This window comes from Mastigoproctus giganteus, chromosome 7 (assembly GCF_048544385.1).
Source record: "Mastigoproctus giganteus isolate SK-2022 chromosome 7, ASM4854438v1, whole genome shotgun sequence".
Classification (NCBI taxonomy): Eukaryota; Metazoa; Arthropoda; class Arachnida; order Uropygi; family Thelyphonidae; genus Mastigoproctus; species Mastigoproctus giganteus.
Genome location: NC_143581.1, coordinates 229,127,884 through 229,147,618, shown reverse-complemented (window position 1 = coordinate 229,147,618; position 19,735 = coordinate 229,127,884). Strand labels below are relative to the sequence as shown.

General features: G+C 36.4%; 1 protein-coding gene across 10 annotated transcripts in view; it reads right to left on the bottom strand.

The window, feature by feature from the left end:
- LOC150083758 (uncharacterized) overlaps positions 1-19,735 on the bottom strand; it is a 999,111-nt gene that overhangs the window by 141,080 nt on the left and 838,296 nt on the right. For all 10 annotated transcript variants that reach the window (XM_090377461.1, XM_090377460.1, XM_090377466.1 and 7 more), the window contains one exon: positions 7,022-7,075. In XM_090377461.1, coding sequence (XP_090233587.1) covers positions 7,022-7,075 — 54 coding nt within the window. The remainder of the gene's footprint in view (positions 1-7,021; positions 7,076-19,735) is intronic.

Genomic DNA, 19,735 nt, shown 5'->3' with positions numbered 1-19,735 from the left:
GTATTCCCTTTGTTTTATTCAGGTAGTACTTGTTCACAGTGGCAGACTGGGTCTAAAAATATTGGTTGCCAGGAGACAAAGGGGGCCAACCCACAACTATTATATTTTCAAGCTACTAAAAGCATTAACATTTTTAACATATTATCTAATGTTATTGCAAGGGGGCCCACTTTGCCATCGGGCAAGCTGACACCCTGACCAGTTTGCCACTGCTTGTTCATTCCTACTTCATTATATGCATGTAATCCAATTTGTAATGTGCAAGTTGCCACATAATATGGAAGAGGAATTTATCCATTTAAAAACATTTAATTAGTATTCCTTGTTCCAAATGATTGTAGAGGAACAAAAATTATAGAACTTTGATCATGTATTTTATTGCAACTTTTTTAGTAAATTTTATTTCTCTTTCTCAACACAGAGCCAACTTTGGTCTGATGCTATGATTTAGAAAGAATCACGAAATATCACCAGATAATCAGATAATTTAATATCAATATTATGCTTGTAAGCATTGATAAAGCATACAGTCGGACGGACCTCCTTTAATGAACTTCCATATAGCGAACTTTTTTGATTTCCCCCCTGGTCATTACATTGAAAGTAGTTTCTGTATAATGAACTGATTTCGAGATACCTGGGTACACATTGTTCACACCTTTGGCCTTTAAGCAATAGAGCCGACAAAACCACAAATTAAGAGCTAAAAGGATTAAGAATTAATCCCTTTAGCTTTAATAGCTAAAGGTGTTAATTCCACGAATTAAGAGCTAAAACATTTTACAATTTAATGGTGCCTGTAAAACCCTGGAGGAGGAAACTGGCCAACCACGGCGCGGGATAGAAAAATATGGAAGGTTCTGGAAGAGGCCTTTATGCAGCAGAGGGTCAGCAATGGCTAAAAAGAAGTAAAACCTATACAACTTATACACTGCTATACTGAGGAGTCCTGCTGGTCAGCTGTCCACAGCCATTGGCAAAGGTTAAGGCATATTCCCGATGCGGCCTTTGGCTCTGGTCAACCCACTTTCTATTGTAAGAATCCTATTAGAGAATTAGGAGAGAGTGATTTTCCTTTGTTGTTTTGTTTTGTTTGTTTGTTATTTGGTTTTTAGGAGCATTAGCAACTACGGCCATATTGCTCTGTGAATATGCAGTGGTCATTCCTGACCTTTCCGCATCCTCCGTATTTGGTGGTGACGGGCTCGAACCCCGGTCTAATCAAGAAGCGTGTGCTATGCACTGCTGCTCCTTCCCACCTGGCTACGGAGGCGCCTTGATTTTCCTTTATCTCAGAAATTCATCCGTTGTTTTGAAGAAATGAATCATACACACTTTCACAGCTACAAGTGGTCCCTAATTTCAGCTTTGTTTTAACTGCTATGCAAGTAACCTTACAGTGTCTAAGAGGAAATCTTTAAGTGTAGTGTGAAAAACTGGAAGTGCTTAACAGTGTAGATTGGAGCATTAAAAAAAATAAAAAGAGATTGCTTTAAAATTTGGTATCCCTGCCAGTAGTGTGTCAACCAGTCTGAAAAACCGTGTTTTGATTTTCAAACTGTTTGAGGAAACGGGACCCAGTTGGAAGCGTGCAAAATTATGCCTTTGAGAAGATGTAGATGAAGCAGTTTTTAAGTGGGTGAAGTTGATTCGAGACCAAAACATGCCAATATCAGGGCTATTAATAAAAGAAAAGCTATGGAGTATGCTTCTTTTCTGGAGCACAAAACATTTTAAGCCAGTTCTGGTTGGGTGTACAAATTTAAAGAGCATCATGGCTTACTTGAAAAAGTTATTTCTGATGAAAGTGGAGTTGCAATCAAAGAAGACCACAGCCATTGGAAAGAAACAGTTTGAAAAAAATTATAGAGGATTACGAGTCCAAAGACATTCAACATTGATGAAACAGGTCTATTTTTTAAATGTTTGCTGAACAAGACACTGACTTTTAAAGGTGATAAATGTGTAGGTGGTAAAAATAGTAAGGAGAGAATTACACTCTTGGTTGCAAATATGGTTGGTAATGAAAAACTGAAGCTTTTGGTAATAGGCAAAAGTAAACAACCCTTATGTTTCAAATGAGTAAAGTCATTACAGTTGCACTACAACTACAACAAAAAATCTTGAATGACAAGTAAAATTTTTGAGCAGTGGATTTTAAATTTCAATAGAAAGATGACCAAAGAAAACAGAAAAATTGCGTTGATTGTTGGCAACTGCTCTGCCCACCTTCAATCGGTAATTTTGAAACTTACAATTGTGAACCTTGTTTTCTTCCTTCTGAATAATTCGTCTTAACTGCAGCCAGTGCCAGATTTACAAATAAGCTAAACAAGCTACAGCTTAAGGCCTCACATTCCAAGGGGCCTCACTCCCATCTTAAAAAATCCTTTTTTAATATTGTCACAGGTGAACAGTAAGGGAGAAGGGGCTCATACATGTTATAGCTTAGGGCCACAACAAGTTTAAATCTGGCCATGGTTCCAGCCAATGGACCAAGGCATTATCAAGAATTTGAAAATGCACTACCGAAGGCACATATTGAAAAAAATTATACTGAGGATAAAAACCAACCAACCTATAAATTCTGTTATAGATTTGTGGATATGCATATCCGAGTTGGCGAAAGTGTGGAGTCAAGATGTGACAAAAACAACGGCGCCTCCGTAGCCAGGTGGGAAGGAGCAGCAGTGCGTAGCACACGCTTCTTGATTAGACTGGGGTTCGAGCCCATCACCACCAAATACAGAGGATGCGGAAAGGTCAGGGAATGACCACCGCATATTCCCGGAGCAATATGGCCTTAGTTGCTAATGCTCCTAAAAACCAAATAACAATAACAACAAATAACAACAACAAAAACAACGATTAAGAATTGTTTCGCAAAAGCAGGTTTTGCTAAAATGCTAATTAACAGAGATGAGAGGGATGAACTACTAGAAGACATTGAGCAATCTTGGGAAGAGTTTCAAGCGAGGTTTGATCAGTGGAGAAATTGTTCTCGACAAATTTTTAGGAGTTGATAATGATGTCATAGTAGCTGAATATCCCAGTGACTCCAACATTTTAGAGTGTATTTAAAGAACTAATGACAATATTGACGATGAGTTGGATGAAAATGAGGGCAATATTAAACCTTCCAAACAAGAAACATTGACACTTTGCATCGAGCCCTTCAGTGGGAAGAAAATGTAACTGAAAATATATCTCAGTGGTTAAAGTTTAAACAAATTCGAACATTTTTTTAAATGGTGTACAGTAGAATCTAATGTACAACAAAAAATAACCAAATATTTTACTACATAATTCTTAAAAGCGTACTAATATATTTTGCACATCATGCACGTAGTCATTTCTTAATATGTATGTATTAATAAATTGTTTTAAAATGTAACTATTCCCACTTATTTCTGATTTATTTCCCATCTTTTACTACATTTCTGAATTTACAGTATTTTTCATTGTTGAAAAGCTTATATTTCTTTATAACGAAATTTCTGTATAACAAATTTTTTCCAGGGAACGTTCGATTTTGTTATTCAGAGGTCCGACTGTATTTTTGTTTTTTCCAGTTCATATGGCCATATGAACTGGAAGAGTGTCTTTACATATATATTTTATATAGTGTTTTTTTCAATTAAAAGGTGCTGTAGTCTATCTTGCTTATTTTTAGGTTTAGGTTATTTGTTGTCTATATTTTATTTGTTGTATTTATCTAAAATTTTTTGAATTTTGTGAAATTAACTCCTTTTTTCTCAATGGGAAAGTTGATCATTGCCTTCAGCTTAGCTTTAAAATATCATTGTACTTTTGAAATGAACATAAACTGATTTTATTTTAAGAAAAAACAAAATAACCACAACAGCTTTATGTGATGCTCGCTCATCAGTACATGCTTAGCTGTGTAGAACTGCCGGCTATATGAGCACAATTTTTGTTGCCTCTACTCATGCTACAAATTGGTTTTTCTGTTTTTTATTCTTCTAACAAAATTGGTTTATATTTATTTCAAAAGTACTCCAATGACATTTTTAGCTAAACTGAATGCAGGAAACAACTTTCCCATTACGAAAACAGCAGTTGATTAGGCAAATAAATTTATAAATTGTAAAATTTAAACTGTAACACCAAATTCAAAAATAATTTCAACTGAAATATAACAAAAAAAAAGTCAAAAAGGTAAATAACCTAAAATTAAAAATAAGCAAGACACATCCTATTGCCTTTTAATTAAAAAAAAAAAAAAAAAATCACCAGTATATTCATATACAGGGTGTTTTTTTTTTAATACATCCAGAATAATACAGATACATCTACACCTTAAGTTCTGTAGAAAAATTCCTCTGTGGTTTTAATTTTCACATTAAAAGCTTTGGGAAAATTAAGTTTTCTCCTTCTGATTCATGCTGAAATAAAGAGATTAGTTCACAGGAACTTTTGCAATTATAGTTTTGTAACGTACGTTGAAAAATTTTAATCACCTCAGTGATTAATCTTTTTCAAGATTCGACATGTTGTTTTGTATATTCCTAAAAAAAAGATATATATATATACATCTTGAATTAATACAGCAATAAAACTCAATAAATACATAAAAATACATCATTTAAATATGGATAAAGACATACATAACAGACATTAATTTGGTTAAGGACTTTATTCCGAATAAAAGTGCTAAAAAGCTGCTTGTGATACAAAGATGTTTACAAAATATCTTCATCACAACAGGCTAATGTTTATTTTAGGGCCAGAAAATAGGTGCCGAGGGACTGAACCTAATTAAAGAATAACACTAAGTGATACTGTTTTGTATACCTGATTAAATTATTATAACCTGAGAGACCCACTATTTAGCAGTGGGTCTCAAAAAGTGATGCCTTGCTCTGGTTATTAACAGTAATAATTTATATAACCTTGGAAATGCAATACTATATGGTCATCTAAGGTCATATGATGAATTTTAAGGTAGATAAGACAGTTAGGCTGAAGCAATTCTTTTTATAGCCCAGCAGCTGGTAAGATTATAACGTTTTTTGCCTGGAAGGTGGGGCAGGGGGGACAAGGTTAATAGTCTTCAAATAAACAGTTGTTGTAGCAGGGTTTTAGGAGCATCAGTAACTAAGGCCATATTGCTCTGAATATATTGTTTGAAAAATGTGTGTGTTTTATGATCAATGTTCTGTTTTCTGGACGAAAAACCCAAGTTTCCAGGAGAAAAAATCACATTACCTTCACCTGAGACTGACTAACTCAGCCATGTTGCAAAAAAAGGCCCATAAAAATTCCTCACATGGTCGAAGGGACTTGAACTCAGATCTTTTTTCACCTAGTATGGGGAGGATGGCAATTCTACTAACTGTGCTACCCACAAGGGCCAAAGAAACAGTGGGCATGTGACTATGAGATTACGATGTGATGTGGTCAACCTGTAATGTTTTCAGTTTTTTAAAATTTATTATTTTATCAATATAGTTCATTCAGAGTTATATTTATTTATCCTCTACTCTTTTAGTTCATATATGGTTTGTTAAGGAAATTCCCCTCTAGAAACAACCTACCATATGATGAAGGATCACTAAATCCTGAAACAGGGTGACATAGTGGAATCATCTTTTAAAAAAACAGCAAATTACTCTTTTGGGAATGTCGCTTGTTTAAAAGTAGTAGAATACTAATTTCTTTAGTAATTAGTATCTACTACTTTTAAACTCTCATGGTATCACAAAGTTTTCTGATGTATTAAGTAAGTATTTAGGGCATCACAGTTTATGTTCTTATAGGCCATGAAAACAGAAATGACAAAAAAAGTTCTCCTACTTTTTACAAACTATTTTATAATTTCAATGTTTATTGTGACTTTCTTATTTATTTTATATTGCTTATTTATCTTTATCTAGTTTAATTTGTATTTGATTTTTCAAATTTATTTTTTCTCTGTATTTGTTTTTTTGTATATCTCTTTTGTATATGACCAGTTCCATTCCTTGTATTATACTTTTCTTATATATTATATTCTTTTTATTATAATCAGGGGTGAGCATATTTAACTTGAGAAATGCTAATTTTCACCATTCTAAAGTGCTTTGGTACTTAGGAAGTTTGCTGTAATATTCACATCTGGCTCACAAGCTGCATGCTACCCCATAGACATGTAACAAAAATCACGTGACACAATTAGCATGACGCCCAACACATCATGTCAGCTTAGGAGCTCAATCACATTACGCCAGCTCAGAGTTAAAAATTTCCTCCTTCTTCATCATAGGAGCCTTGAACAACAGTGCAATTATGTTTTCAAAGGTTGTTAATCCCTCAGCCACCTGAACTTTGTAGCTTTAATGTGTATGAGTCTACTCTGGGGAGGGGGGGGGAACAGTGTTAAGAGTAACCCAGAGTACCATCACGAAAAAATCCTTATGACATAAGCACCTGAATAAAAATTTAATCAACAATGCCTATTATGTGGTTCTTATCATTTTGGTTATAATATTGATAGTTATGTCCTTTAGAAAACCAAATTAATAGCAACTAATCAGATACAAGTTAAAATTTACAATATTGAATTCATGATCTAATATGATTCACAATAATCAAACTCTGGATTATCAACAAACAGTTCACATTGTAACCTGATCATATGGAAAGTTTCTGATTACTCCATCACTCATAAATACACAAAAGAAATGTGCAACTTCAATCAAGGTTGGTGATTGAGTATTTCTGTATAAAAATTTTCAACTGCAGATGCATTTAACATAGTTAAAAAGACAGAAAAGAATTATATTGTTTTCAGTTAATTATGAAACTGTTTTCATTTAATTAACTGTTTTCAGTTAATTTATCTTTATTGAAAGGGTCACATTAATATGAGGTATTTCTGAACCCAAATATTTCTTCAAGTACTGAATAATTTGTTATTTATATATTGTAAACAAATATTTTCTTTGTCTTAAAAAAAACTACTGCTTCCTTGGATTTAAAAAAGGTATTAATTATTACAAAGAGCAAAATTTCTACTCACTGGAAGTCCTGGTTCGCCCTTCTCTCCTTTTTTTCCTGTTTCACCTCTTTCACCCTGAAGCATGCAAATATTTCAGTTACTACTTGCCTATTTGTAACATACAAATCAGATTTTTAGCTCTGGACAACACATATTTCCATTATAAATACAGGATTTCCTCAGAGTAGCAAATATTTTTTGATTAAATTCTCAAAAAAAAAAAAAAAAAACCCTTTAGCTTAACAATCAGTTAAACACACTAAAACATTAAAGTTCAGCTGATCAGCAAGTTAAATTTCATTATTAACTTATTATAAATTTAAAACTAAAAGATTTTTATTTTGTTAAAAGGACGCAACTGGGAAGTATTCAGCACTATTAAAAAAAAAAGTGGGGATAGTCAGGATTTTCAGTTATTTCATATAAACAGCAAGAACTATGGCAATGGAAATATAATACATTATTGTATTCAATGAGCTAACATACTGTTCAGTAGGCTTATTGAATAGCAAATGAAGCACTGATACCTTCTGTCATTTGCAACCCGTCCAGTATAATTTCTGTAAACAATTCTCAATGTTCATAATCTGCAAATACTGGTTTTGCTTTGCTGGCTTTGTAGAATTAGACTATAATGCTTACAGCTTGTAAAGCTTCAGGGATTATGCTCTTTTCTGTTATAAACAGATGCTATCAGCTAATGTTTCTTAATGACTGTGTGCATGCATTCCCAGTCCATAGTCATCAAAAGTGCTTATATTTGTTGCACTGTCCCACCTGAGCAAAGGCTGTTTTTGGTTTTTAGGAGCATTAGCAACTAAGGCCATATTGCTCAGGGAAATGCGGTGGTCATTCCTTGACCTTTCCGCATCCTCCGTATTTGGTGGTGACGGGCTCGAACCCCGGTCTAATCAAGAAGCGTGTGCTACGCACTGCTGCTCCTTCCCAGCTGGTTACGGAGGCGCCCTGAGCAAAGGCAGAACATGTTATCATTGTTATTATCAGTATAGGAATTAGTAGTGATAAATGATGGAAGGAAGTAAGATTATAGAGTATTAACAAAAAAAACAAAAAAACATTGCCCACATCACCTAATTCTGTCTATTATGTCAATCAATAAAATCTCCTAGGTACTTAATTTCCAGAAGCTGCAATTTGCAAAGTGCAGCCTTGTTAACAGTACTCTTTTGTTCCCCTAATCTTAAGTTGTTGTTGTTATTTGGTTTTCAGGAGCATTAGCAACTAAGGCCATATTGCTCCGGGGATATGCGGTGGTCATTCCCTGACCTTTCCGCATCCTCTGTATTTGGTGGTCACGGGCTCAAACCCCGGTCTAATCAAGAAGCGTGTGCTATGAACTGCTGCTCCTGCCGACCTGGCTACGGAGGTGTCTCACTAATCTTATCACTCTTCTCTGCGACTGTTCCAAGAGATTCACATCTTTCCTAAAATGATGCTTCTACACCTATATGCAGTACTCAAGATGTGGCCTAACCAGCAAAAAAAATAATTACCTCCTTATCCCTGCTGGAAAAATTCTTGCTGCGTGTGCGTGTGTGTGCAGGGTGATTCAAAAAGATATGGTGTAGCTTCAGGAGCTGATTTCAGAAGTAATTTTGAGTTAAACAGTGCGTATAAGCATGGGTCCAATTCCAAATGATTACAGAGCTGTGGCTGTTTGAATCTTAGAACACAAAAAAAAAAAAAAAAAAAAAAAACCTCAAAAATTATAAGCAACATAAAATAGAAATGACAACAATAGACACAAACATAACTGATAGTGTTGATTTATTCATTAAGGAAATGTTACAGTCTGTGTTTACAGATATGAACCATATAGTTAGAGTCAAAAACACCAACTTCCACTTGAATGCATTTTGCTGCTCATGCATGAATTGCATGTGCTGCTAGACTAAACTTATCAGGGCTGTGAAGTCCACAGCATTCAATATGCAATCAAATAAAAATAAATGAAAGATCTCATATACCACACAAAATGTGTGGTATATAAGATTTTTCATCCAGCCTCACTGGCAAAAGGGTTTAGGTCTAGTGATCTAGGTGGCCAGTTTTGTGGGCCACTGCGACTGATCCATCATGCAGGAAACTGGTCATCAAGGTGAGTAATCACTGTATGGGTACAATGAGGAGGATATCCAACATGTTGGATGTATAATCAACATCACATAGAGAAAGGTACATCTAACAGTTTTGGCAATTCATTTTGCAGAAATTACCCTAAAAAATAAATGGACCAATCAACTGATCAGAGAGGATTCTAAATCACACACAGTACACCATTATTGTAATCTACATATTATTACACACATTATCCTCCACAATAGCATGGGAATTCACTTCTGACCAAACATGGGAACTGTGTGTGTGTGTGTGTGTGTGTGTTGCTGATATCAGTTTGGGTGAATTTAGCTTCATTGTTGTTGTTATTTGGTTTTTAGGAGCATTACCAACTAAGGCCATATTGCTCCGGGATATGCGGTGGTCATTCCCTGACCTTTCTGCATCCTCTGTATTTGGTGGTGACGGGCTTGAACCCCGGTCTAATCAAGAAGCGTGTGCTACGCACTGCTGCTCCTTCCCACCTGGCTACGGAGGTGCCCTTTAGCTTCATTACGGAATAGAAGGATGCAACAATACAAATGGTGATTTTCATTCAGCCAATTACAAAATTCCAGCCACTGGGCAGGATCCCCAGGTTTTCAAGGTGTTGAACATGCTGCATGTGTTATGAATATAATTCTTATGCAATATTCACCATACTCTTGATTGGGAAACACCAAGACACACACAAATGTCCTTTGTGTACTAACAAGAGGACTGTACAAACTCAATAATGTTCTCTTACTCAGTCACACCTTGTTAAGATAGTGGGAATTGAGCTGGTATCTTGATAACTTTGGAAAACTCAGCAGTCAATTCAGAACACTGCTATGTTTTCCTAGCTGATATGCAGTGATATCCATATCAGCAAATTTAGCACTTGTATCGTAATTACAGTATATACAGATAATCACTGCATGTTATGTACAGATAATCAATAACACAATAATATGTAAAGTCAGTAATACAGTAAAGTGCGAGGAAATATTAGTATAGATAATATTGCATTAATAGGTATACAGTTGTTAGCAAAAGCTATAAGTAGTTCCGGTAATGGGTTCTTACCCATTACAGAAACTGGGAGGTAGCTATTTACAAACCTACAAACCAAGGTTTATAATATATTATAATATCTGAATGATTTATTTTCAGGCTAGCTTGTAGGTAGGTAGGTAGGTAGGCAGGTATCTTAAACAATTTGCTGTGTCAGAAAAAGGCTAAACCATTTTGTTTAGCCTTTTTCTCTGTTTTTTGTGAATGAGATAATGATGTCGACAAAGGAGAAATTTATTCTGTCAGTCAAGTTTTACAAGTGTGCAAAGACTCTTGGTGAGAATAATGAACCTTGAAAATGTCATATTTTGGTTTGTCTATAAGACAGACCAAGGCATGACAAATGAATTACCAGTCCAGCTGTTGAACCAAATCAGGATCCAGTAATCCATTGCTAGGAATCTGTTCTGGTAGCATATGGTTGTCAGTCATCTCTCTGTACGTACTGACATATTATGTCAATTTGTGACAACCTATTGGCTTTAGGTGGCTAGATAAAAGGCAAGATGTTTACTTTTTTGGTTTGTGAATAAACTTACAAAATCATCGCTATAAAACTATGTTCCTAGTCTTCAGCTTTAAGATTATCTTCTATATTCAAATTGCCTAACACTTCTCTTATTATGACCACTGATCAAATACCAGAATGTCAATATCAGTCTGTTTGCCAGAATGCAAATAGACTGATATTGCACAATGATACAGATTCTAATAAAAAATCATGCTTACACGCATCAAATGACTTTACTGTTTTCTTTTTTCTTTTTTTTTTTTTGTAATGCTGAGCAGTCTTATATATGAAATCTGCTTTGGTGAATCATTTATTAATTGGTTTTTTTTTGTTAATTTTCTTTTCTGCATCAGCAATTGACAGTATGACATCCAGTATAGATTCTGAAAATTCAATTAAGACTAGATAATTCGGGAGTTGTCAATTTAACTTAATTTAACTTAAGGTGGTGCCTCTTAATTTAATGAAATTAAGAGGCACTACCTTAAAATTCTTTATGACAGTGATCAAAATTCAGCCGAATTTTAATGTCACTATTGATAAGTTATTAATTTTCAGTTGTCCATCATCAATAAATTTCTGTTTCTTGCTTCATTATTTTGTTTACAATGTTCAGCAAGTCATAAACAAAAATAATTTTCTCTCCTAATCACCAGCAAAGTGTTTATGTTTTCATAACATCTAAGCCCCTATTAGATGTCCCAGTCACAAATGGGAGTATTTTCTCACCAGCAGTACTTCCAGTTAATAAAACATTCTTTAGAAAGTTTTCCATTTTATATTTGTCAGATTATTATGATGTTATGATAATCCTGTTTCTAGTGATCATGATTACCATGATGATCACTAGAAACAGGATAAGTACACTCAAGTTGCATTTAAAATATCTTTCTCAAAAATCCAAAATCAATTTGTTATACTTGTGTAAAGGGATTCATTGCATCGTGAGACACTTCATTTGATTCACTGTCAAATGCGATTCTATATTTCTCTTCTTAAAACTACAGGGGGGTTCTTGTTATCCGAGGATAATTGGTTCCAGAAAATTCCACTTAAAACGGGGACCAAATTTTCATAATGTGTATTATGTACTTGTATATAGTAAAAAATGGATTGAAGGAACTGAAAAATGAGACAATTATATTATTAGACATTTTTTATTATAATATGTTGAACAATGTAAGGTTAAGTAAAGTTTAAAACCCCTGGCTTTTTGGCCGTGAAGCAACACGAAGCAACTACAATACTATAAAAACCTTGTAACTGCTTACACTTGAAGATGGTGCAATAAAAGATTCTCTTTTTATTGAAATTACACTATTTTTCAGTTTTACGATATCGATTATTCATTCTCCACTTATTTTATGACATATAACTTCTAATTTAACATCTAAACCATAACTTTTGTGTTGTCTTTTTTTTTCGTGATGTTTTATCATCAGCACTTCACTTTGAACGCATGGTTAATAAAATTAGAAAAATAAGAATTCGCATAACCCTTTATAAAAATTATTGAAAATAAATATCAGATGTGTCTACTACAAGCAAAAGTAAACAAGAAACTGACTGTAGATAGAGTGAGCCGAGTCAACAGGACGCTAACAGTGGGGGTGCTTCAAAAAAAGTCGAAGCAAAGTACACAAATACTATTATATTTTTTATGTTTTTGTATCTTTTTATGCATTATTTGCAACCTCATAAATGCAGGGACTCGGATAATGAATATTTGGATACCGGGGACTCCCTGTACTTAACCATATAACTGATGTTTAATAATTACATTAATAATTAACTTAATTATTAAGTTAATTTAATGCTCTTATTGTGTAGAATGAAATAAGAGTATTTTATTAATTTCATTAATATATCGAATGAAACTCACTTTTCATTTGATTCACTCCAGATATTGTTGACTTTGCTATTATTCATTAAGGGCATTGTAAATAAATTTTATAAATTTGAAGCACTGATTAAGTCATCATATGCAGACACTGTGTACTGGTTAGTGGAGACATGGTGTCACTGAGACAGAAGTAATTATGAATTTGAATATGGGAAGAGCACAATGTATACAGGAAGGACAGATAGGAAAGGAAAGGTGGCGAGGTTATGCATTTAGTGACTTATTAAATATTAAATCTAAGGCAGAACATCCAGGTGACATGGGTGCAATGTTGGGTTAGTTTGGTGAAACATCTAAACCAAAACTGAGAGTAGGAGCTTGTTATAGGCCTAATGGCTGTGATGAGTATACCAAACAGCTATACAGAGAAACAGAGTGGGCCAGTAAATCAGAATGTCTTATAATGGAAGATTGAAAATTTCCGGATGTTGATTGAATTTGCGTTAGTCATTCATACACCTAGCAAGACTTTTGTAGATTTCTGGGATGACTGTTTTCTACAGCACCATGTTAGAGAGGCAACAAGAGGAAGCAACACTCTTGATCTGGTTATCGGCTGTGATTCTTCATTAATTAAGAATCTGCATTTAAAAGACTCACTGGGTGACAGCAATCACAGTGTACTAATGTGGAATTTAATTAAAGATATATCTAATGGCATGGATAAAGAGAAAGGATTTTGCTTTTGTACGGGTGACTACAGTGGTCTCAGACAGTTTTTAATTTCTATGTAGTGGGACTAACTGATTATGTTAGCAACAGCTAATTCAAAATGGGAAGCATTCAAAGAACTTATCTTGGAAGTGACTAGGCGTTACATACCAACTAAGAAATATTGTTCAAGGTTTAGGCCTAAAAGGATGTCAGATGAACTAATGAGACATATGGCAGAGAAGAAAAATGCATGGGATACATATAAATTAACATGTGACACACAGAAGGCTATGATAGATATAAGCTGTGTAACCAAGTTACAAAGGAGGTTAGGCAGGCGAAGGCAGATTACCAGAAATCTCTGGCAAAGGATGCAAAGAAAAACAGCAGAGTTCTTTACTTATGTAAACTCTAGAAGGAAGGGGATGGATCAGATTGGTCCACTTGATATCGATGGTTCAACTGTTGATGATCCTGATCAGGTAGCTAACAAACTAAATTAATATTTTGCATCGACATTCACACATGAGGAGTTATTCAGTGAGGGGAATGCCAGAGGTGTATTCAACTCTGGCAGTAAGCTAGATAATCTTGTTAATAACTGAGGGTAAAGTAGGGGAGAAATTGTTGAAGATAAACACAAGAAAGGCACCTGGGGTGGATGGAATCTATCCAGTTATATTAAAGGCGGCAGCAAAGGAAGTAAGCAAACCCTTAGCCATAATTATGAGAGCTTCCTTGAACTCAGGGGAGGTACCCATAGACTGGAGATGTGCAAATGTGACCCCAATTCACAATGGAGGATCAAAGATTGACACAAGTAATTATAGACCTGTGAGTTTAACTTCTGTTCCAGGAAAATTAATGGAGGCACTGGTTAAAGAAGCACTGCAGGATCATGTAGACAAGATTTCAGTTATAGCTCGGACACAGCATGGTTTTGTTCAGGGACAGTCTTGCCTGATCAATTTGATTGGATACTATGATGCAGTCACAAAAGAACTGGATGCAGGGAATAACTTTTATATTATATATTTAGATCTTAGAAAGTCTTTTGATACTGTTGCACATGGATGACTGTTGTTGTTTGGTTTTTAGTAGCATTAGCAACTAAGGCCATATTGCTCTGGGATATGCGGTGGTCATTCCCTGACCTTTCCGCATTCTCCGTATTTGGTGGTGATGGGGTCGAACCCCAGTCTAATCAAGAAGCATGTGCTATGCACTGCTGCTCCTGTCCACCTGGCTACGGAGGCGCCATGGATGACTGCTGCACAAATTGGAGCAGTGCGGCATTGGAGGTAAATTGCTGCTGTGGATAAAGGGATGGTTGAGTGGGAGAAGACAGAGAGTGGTAATCAATGGACATTGCGGATCGTGGACTAATGTTATTAGTGGAGTCCCTCAGGGTTCAGTGTTGGGTCCATTATTGTTTTCTATATTTATAAATGATACTGATGATGGTATATCAAGCTTAATGGTCAAGTTTGCAGATGATACAAAGGTTGGCAGGGTTGTTAAGGACACTACTGATGCTATGCTGCTGCAACAGGATCTGGAAAGGTTGAGCAGTTGGGCTGAGAGGTGGCAAATGAAGTTTAACATTGACAAATATAAAGCTACATATGGGTAACAGCAACCCCAGAGCAACATATCAACTCTGTGGTACTACACTGACAGTGGTAGAGAGTGAAAAGGACCTGGGGTAATTGTGCAGGCAGATATGAAGTTCTCTGAGCAGTGCAGACGGGCTGCAAGAGTAGCTCATGGTGTCTTGTCAATGATATACAGGAATTTTTCTAGCAGGGATAAGGAGGTGATTATTCCCTTGCATAAGGCAATGGTCAGGCCACACCTTGAGTACAGTATACAGGTCTGGTGGCCTCATTTCAGGAAGGATGTAGAGCTGCTGGAACGAGTACAGAGAAGGGCAACAAGATTAGTCAATGGAACAAAGGGTTGCTCTTACGAAGAAAGGCTTAAGTTTTGCAAATTACAGTATCTGGAGACTAGGCACCGGCGACGTGATCTGACAGAGGTGTATAAAGCCTTGAATGGTTTGAGCATGCTCAATGCCGATGGGATTCTTCCTCTTGTTCAGAATAATCACCTGAGAGGGCATAAATTCAGACTGAGGAAAAACAGATGTAGGATAGATATGCAGAAATTTGCCTTTAGCCAGTAGGTAGTTGTTTGATGGAACAGACTTCCATCCCTTGTTGTGGAAGTTGATAGCCTAAATAAATTTAAGCCTCAGTTGGACAGGTATTTCGAACGAACGGAGGGGTGAAATGGAAGTGTTTTTTTTTTTTTTTTTTTTTTTTTTTTTGGCTGATGCTGCATAAGCTCGCTTTCTTGCATCATATGCCTCTACTAATGCTAATGCTAAAAAAGACCTGCCAGAGCAATTTGTTGTGATACTGGATACACCCGGCTAGCCTCCACGTGGCAGGGTATGGGCAACGTTCGGCTCCACTAGGGGGGCCTGGCGGCCAATAAGCCGGATAAACAATGGGCACAACATATCACACTGCACAGACACGGCCCACACACTTTCAAGTCTCTGGCTTGACAGTGTACTCTCCTCGATACAGCGAAACACACGCGGAGATGGGAGAAATCCCAGGTGCCGTCCGACACGAACATACCTTATACCTTATTCCCATTTCCACAAGGTAACCATCCAATTTCACTTTGAACTTGGTCAGCCTCACTGCCTCTACCACTTTGGGAGACGATTGATTCCAGTGTTCGATAACTAGCTTCCTGTAGATGAATTTCATGAGATCCAATCATCTGTTATGCCCTAAGATTTTATATTTATGCCACCCCTTCCCACTGGTCTGTCTCATACATCAGAAAAAACAGACCTTTCTCATTCATTTTACTGAACTCTTTCCAGGAAAAGAATGAAAAAGGTCACTTTTTTTTATGTGGTGATGTCTTTTATATCCCAATAAATCTTCATTTGGAAGGACTATTAGTAAATATTTTTTCAGTTTAAAAAAAAAAAAAAACCCTTTCTTCCATATAAGACAGTAAGTAGTCTCAATTAGCAACTCTGTGTTGAGCAGTGAATAAATATATTCATTCTAAATGATCAGCCAAAGAGAATGTGAGAAACTCCAAAAACAATTCTTATTACATGTGTAATACAACCACTGTTACTGGATTATGTTGGTTTAACAAAATATTTCAGTAAAGAAGTGCTATTTCAGTGCAGGTTTAGAAATGGCAATTATCCATGAGAGTTGACTTAAAGTAACTAATATGGTTTTTAACTGAATAATATCACAAAGAAGGTGAATCCACTGTTCATTAAAAATTAGAAAGCACTATTTGTGACCAGTTTTGGAACTTGTGGATAAGTGCATTCATATCTAAAGAGTTTAAGCATAAGCTCTGCAACTATCACAGTAGAGGCAGTAAAGCCAAAAAATATAATGCAAAGTAGCATTATTTTCTCAAATTATTTCAAAATCTGCATTGAAATAATAAATATACAGTATATATATATTTTTTACCCTATTCAATGTTCAAAATGAGAGCTGTAGTTTTGCATGCTTGGAGCCAAAGGTTTCAAAACCTTGCTTTAGACAGACAGTCAGTATATGAAGTGGTCATTTTAAAAGGTTACTGCAATTATTATTCTTCAAGTTCAGAAGCTAAGTTGTGATATTAATAATAAATAAAATGAAAAGGTTTTTGCATCCTCCTGACTCATGGAATGGGAGAAAAATTGTCAGCTCCACACTTTCAATGTGGAGCTGACACGAAAAAGTTGAAGGAAATGATTCATAAGAAAAAAAATACTGCTTTAATTAGCAGAATTTATTAGAACCAAGAAATTCATTGCTTAACTGCAGCAGAAGGTCTCAAAACATCAAAGGCAGATATTGTTGGGATATCAGAGACGTGGTGTCACACAGATATAAGGGATGCGGAACTGCAATTTGGGGAGTACAACGTCTACAGAAAGGATAGACAGGATAGGAAGGGGGGAGGTGTTATGCTATTAGTTAAGAAACACATAAAAACCAAGGAAGTGAAGCCAGTCGACATCGCTGGACAGTGCAGTGTGGAGTCAGTTTGGTGTGACATAAACATTGGGAGATCAAAATTGAGAATAGGAGTTGCTATAGGCCTAATGACTCTGATGAGTATAATAAGGAACTGTACAGGGAAATAGAGTGGGCCAGTAAATCAGAGTGTCTTATAATGGGAGATTTTAATTTCCCAGATATTGACTGGAATTTGGGGGCTGGTTACTCACACACTAGCAGGGTTTTTGTGGATTTATTGGATGATTGTTTTCTACATCAGCATGTTCGGGAGGCAACTAGAGGGAGTAATACTGTTGATTTGATTATCAGCAGTGATTCTTCATGCATTAAGAATCTGCAGATAAATGAACCACTAGGTGGCAGTGATCACAGTGTGCTGAAGTGGGATTTACACAAAGAGGTAACTGCCATTAGGGGTAAAGGGAAGGGTTATTGCTTCCGTAAAGGCGACTACGATGGACTGAGACAGTATTTAAATATTGTTCAAGGTTTAGGCCAAAATGGATGTCAGATGAACTAATGAGGCATATGGCAGAGAAGAAAAATGCATGGGATACATACAAATTAACACATGACACAGAAGCCTATGATAGATACAAGTTGATATGCAACCAAGTTACAAAGGAGGTTAGGCAGGCGAAGGCATATTACGAGAAATCCTTGGCAAGGGATGCAAAGAAAAACAGCAAAGAGTTCTTTACTTATGTAAACTCTAGAAGGAAGGGGATGAATCAGATTAGTCCACTTGATATTGATGGGTCAAGTGTTGATGATCCTGCTCAGGTAGCTAACAAACTAAATGAATATTTTGCATCGACATTCACACATGAGGAGTTATTCAGCGAGGGGAATGCCAGAGGTGTATTCAACTCTAGCAGTAAGCTACAGAATCTTGAAATAACTGGGAGTAAAGTGGAGGAGAAACTGTTGAAGATAAACACAAGAAAGGCACCTGGGGTGGATGGGATCTATCCAGTTATATTAAAGGAGGCAGCAAAGGAAGTAAGCAAACCCTTAGCCATAATTATGAGAGCTTCCTTGGACTCAGGGGAGGTACTCATAGACTGGAAATGTGCAAATGTGACCCCAATTCACAAAGGAGGATCAAAGGCTGACACAAGTAATTATAGACCTGTGAGCTTAACTTCTGTTCCAGGAAAATTAATGGAGGCACTGGTTAAAGAAGCACTGCAGGATCATTTAGACAAGACTTCAGTTATAGCTCAGACACAGCATGGTTTTGTTAAGGGGAAGTCTTGCCTGACCAACTCGATTGGATACTATGATGCAGTCACAAAAGAACTGGATGCAGGGAATAACTTTGATATTATATACTTGGATCTTAGAAAGGCTTTTGATACTGTTGCACATGGAAGACTGCTACACAAATTGGAGCAGTGTGACATTGGAGGCAAATTGCTGCTATGGATAAAGGGGTGGTTGAGGGGGAGAAGACAGAGAGTGGTAATCAATGGACACTGCTCATCGTGGACTGAAGTTATTAGTGGAGTCCCTCAGGGCTCAGTGTTGGGTCCATTATTGTTTTCTGTATTTATAAATGATATTGATGATGGTATATCGGGCTTAATGTCCAAGTTTGCAGACGATACAAAGGTTGGCAGGGTTGTCAAGGACACTACTGACACTATGCTGCTGCAACAGGATCTGGAAAGGTTGAGCAGATGGGCTGAGAGGTGGCAAATGAAGTTTAACATTGACAAATGTAAAGTACTACACATGGGAAACAGCAACCCCAGAGCAACGTATCAACTCTGTGGTACTACACTGACAGTGGTAGAGAATGAAAGGGACTTGGGGGTGGTTGTGCAGGCAGATATGAAGTTCTCTGAGCAGTGCAGACGGGCTGCAAGAGTAGCTCATGGAGTATTGTCAATGATATAAGGAATTTTTCCAGCAGGGATAAGGAGGTGATTATTCCATTGTATAAGGCGATGGTCAGGCCATACCTAGAGTACTGTATACAGGTCTGGAGGCCTCATTTCAAGAAGGATGTAGAGCTGCTGGAACGAGTACAGAGAAGGGCAACAAGATTAGTGAATGGAACAAAGGGGTGCTCTTACGAAGAAAGGCTTAAGTTTTGCAAATTACAGTGTCTGGAGACTAGGCACCAGCGAGGTGATCTGATAGAGGTGTATAAAGCCTTGAATGGTTTAAGCATGCTCAATGCTGATGGGATTCTTCCTCTAGCTCAGAAAAATCACCTGAGAGGGCATAAATTCAAATTGAGGAAAGATAGATGTAGGATAGACGTGCGGAAATTTGCCTTTAGCCAGCGGGTGGTTGGTTGGTTGAACAGACTGCCATCCCTTGTGGTGGAGGTTGATAGCCTAAATAAGTTTAAGGCTCAGCTGGACAGGTATTTTGAACGAACAGAGGGGTGAAGTGGAAGTGGTTTTTTTTTTTTTTTT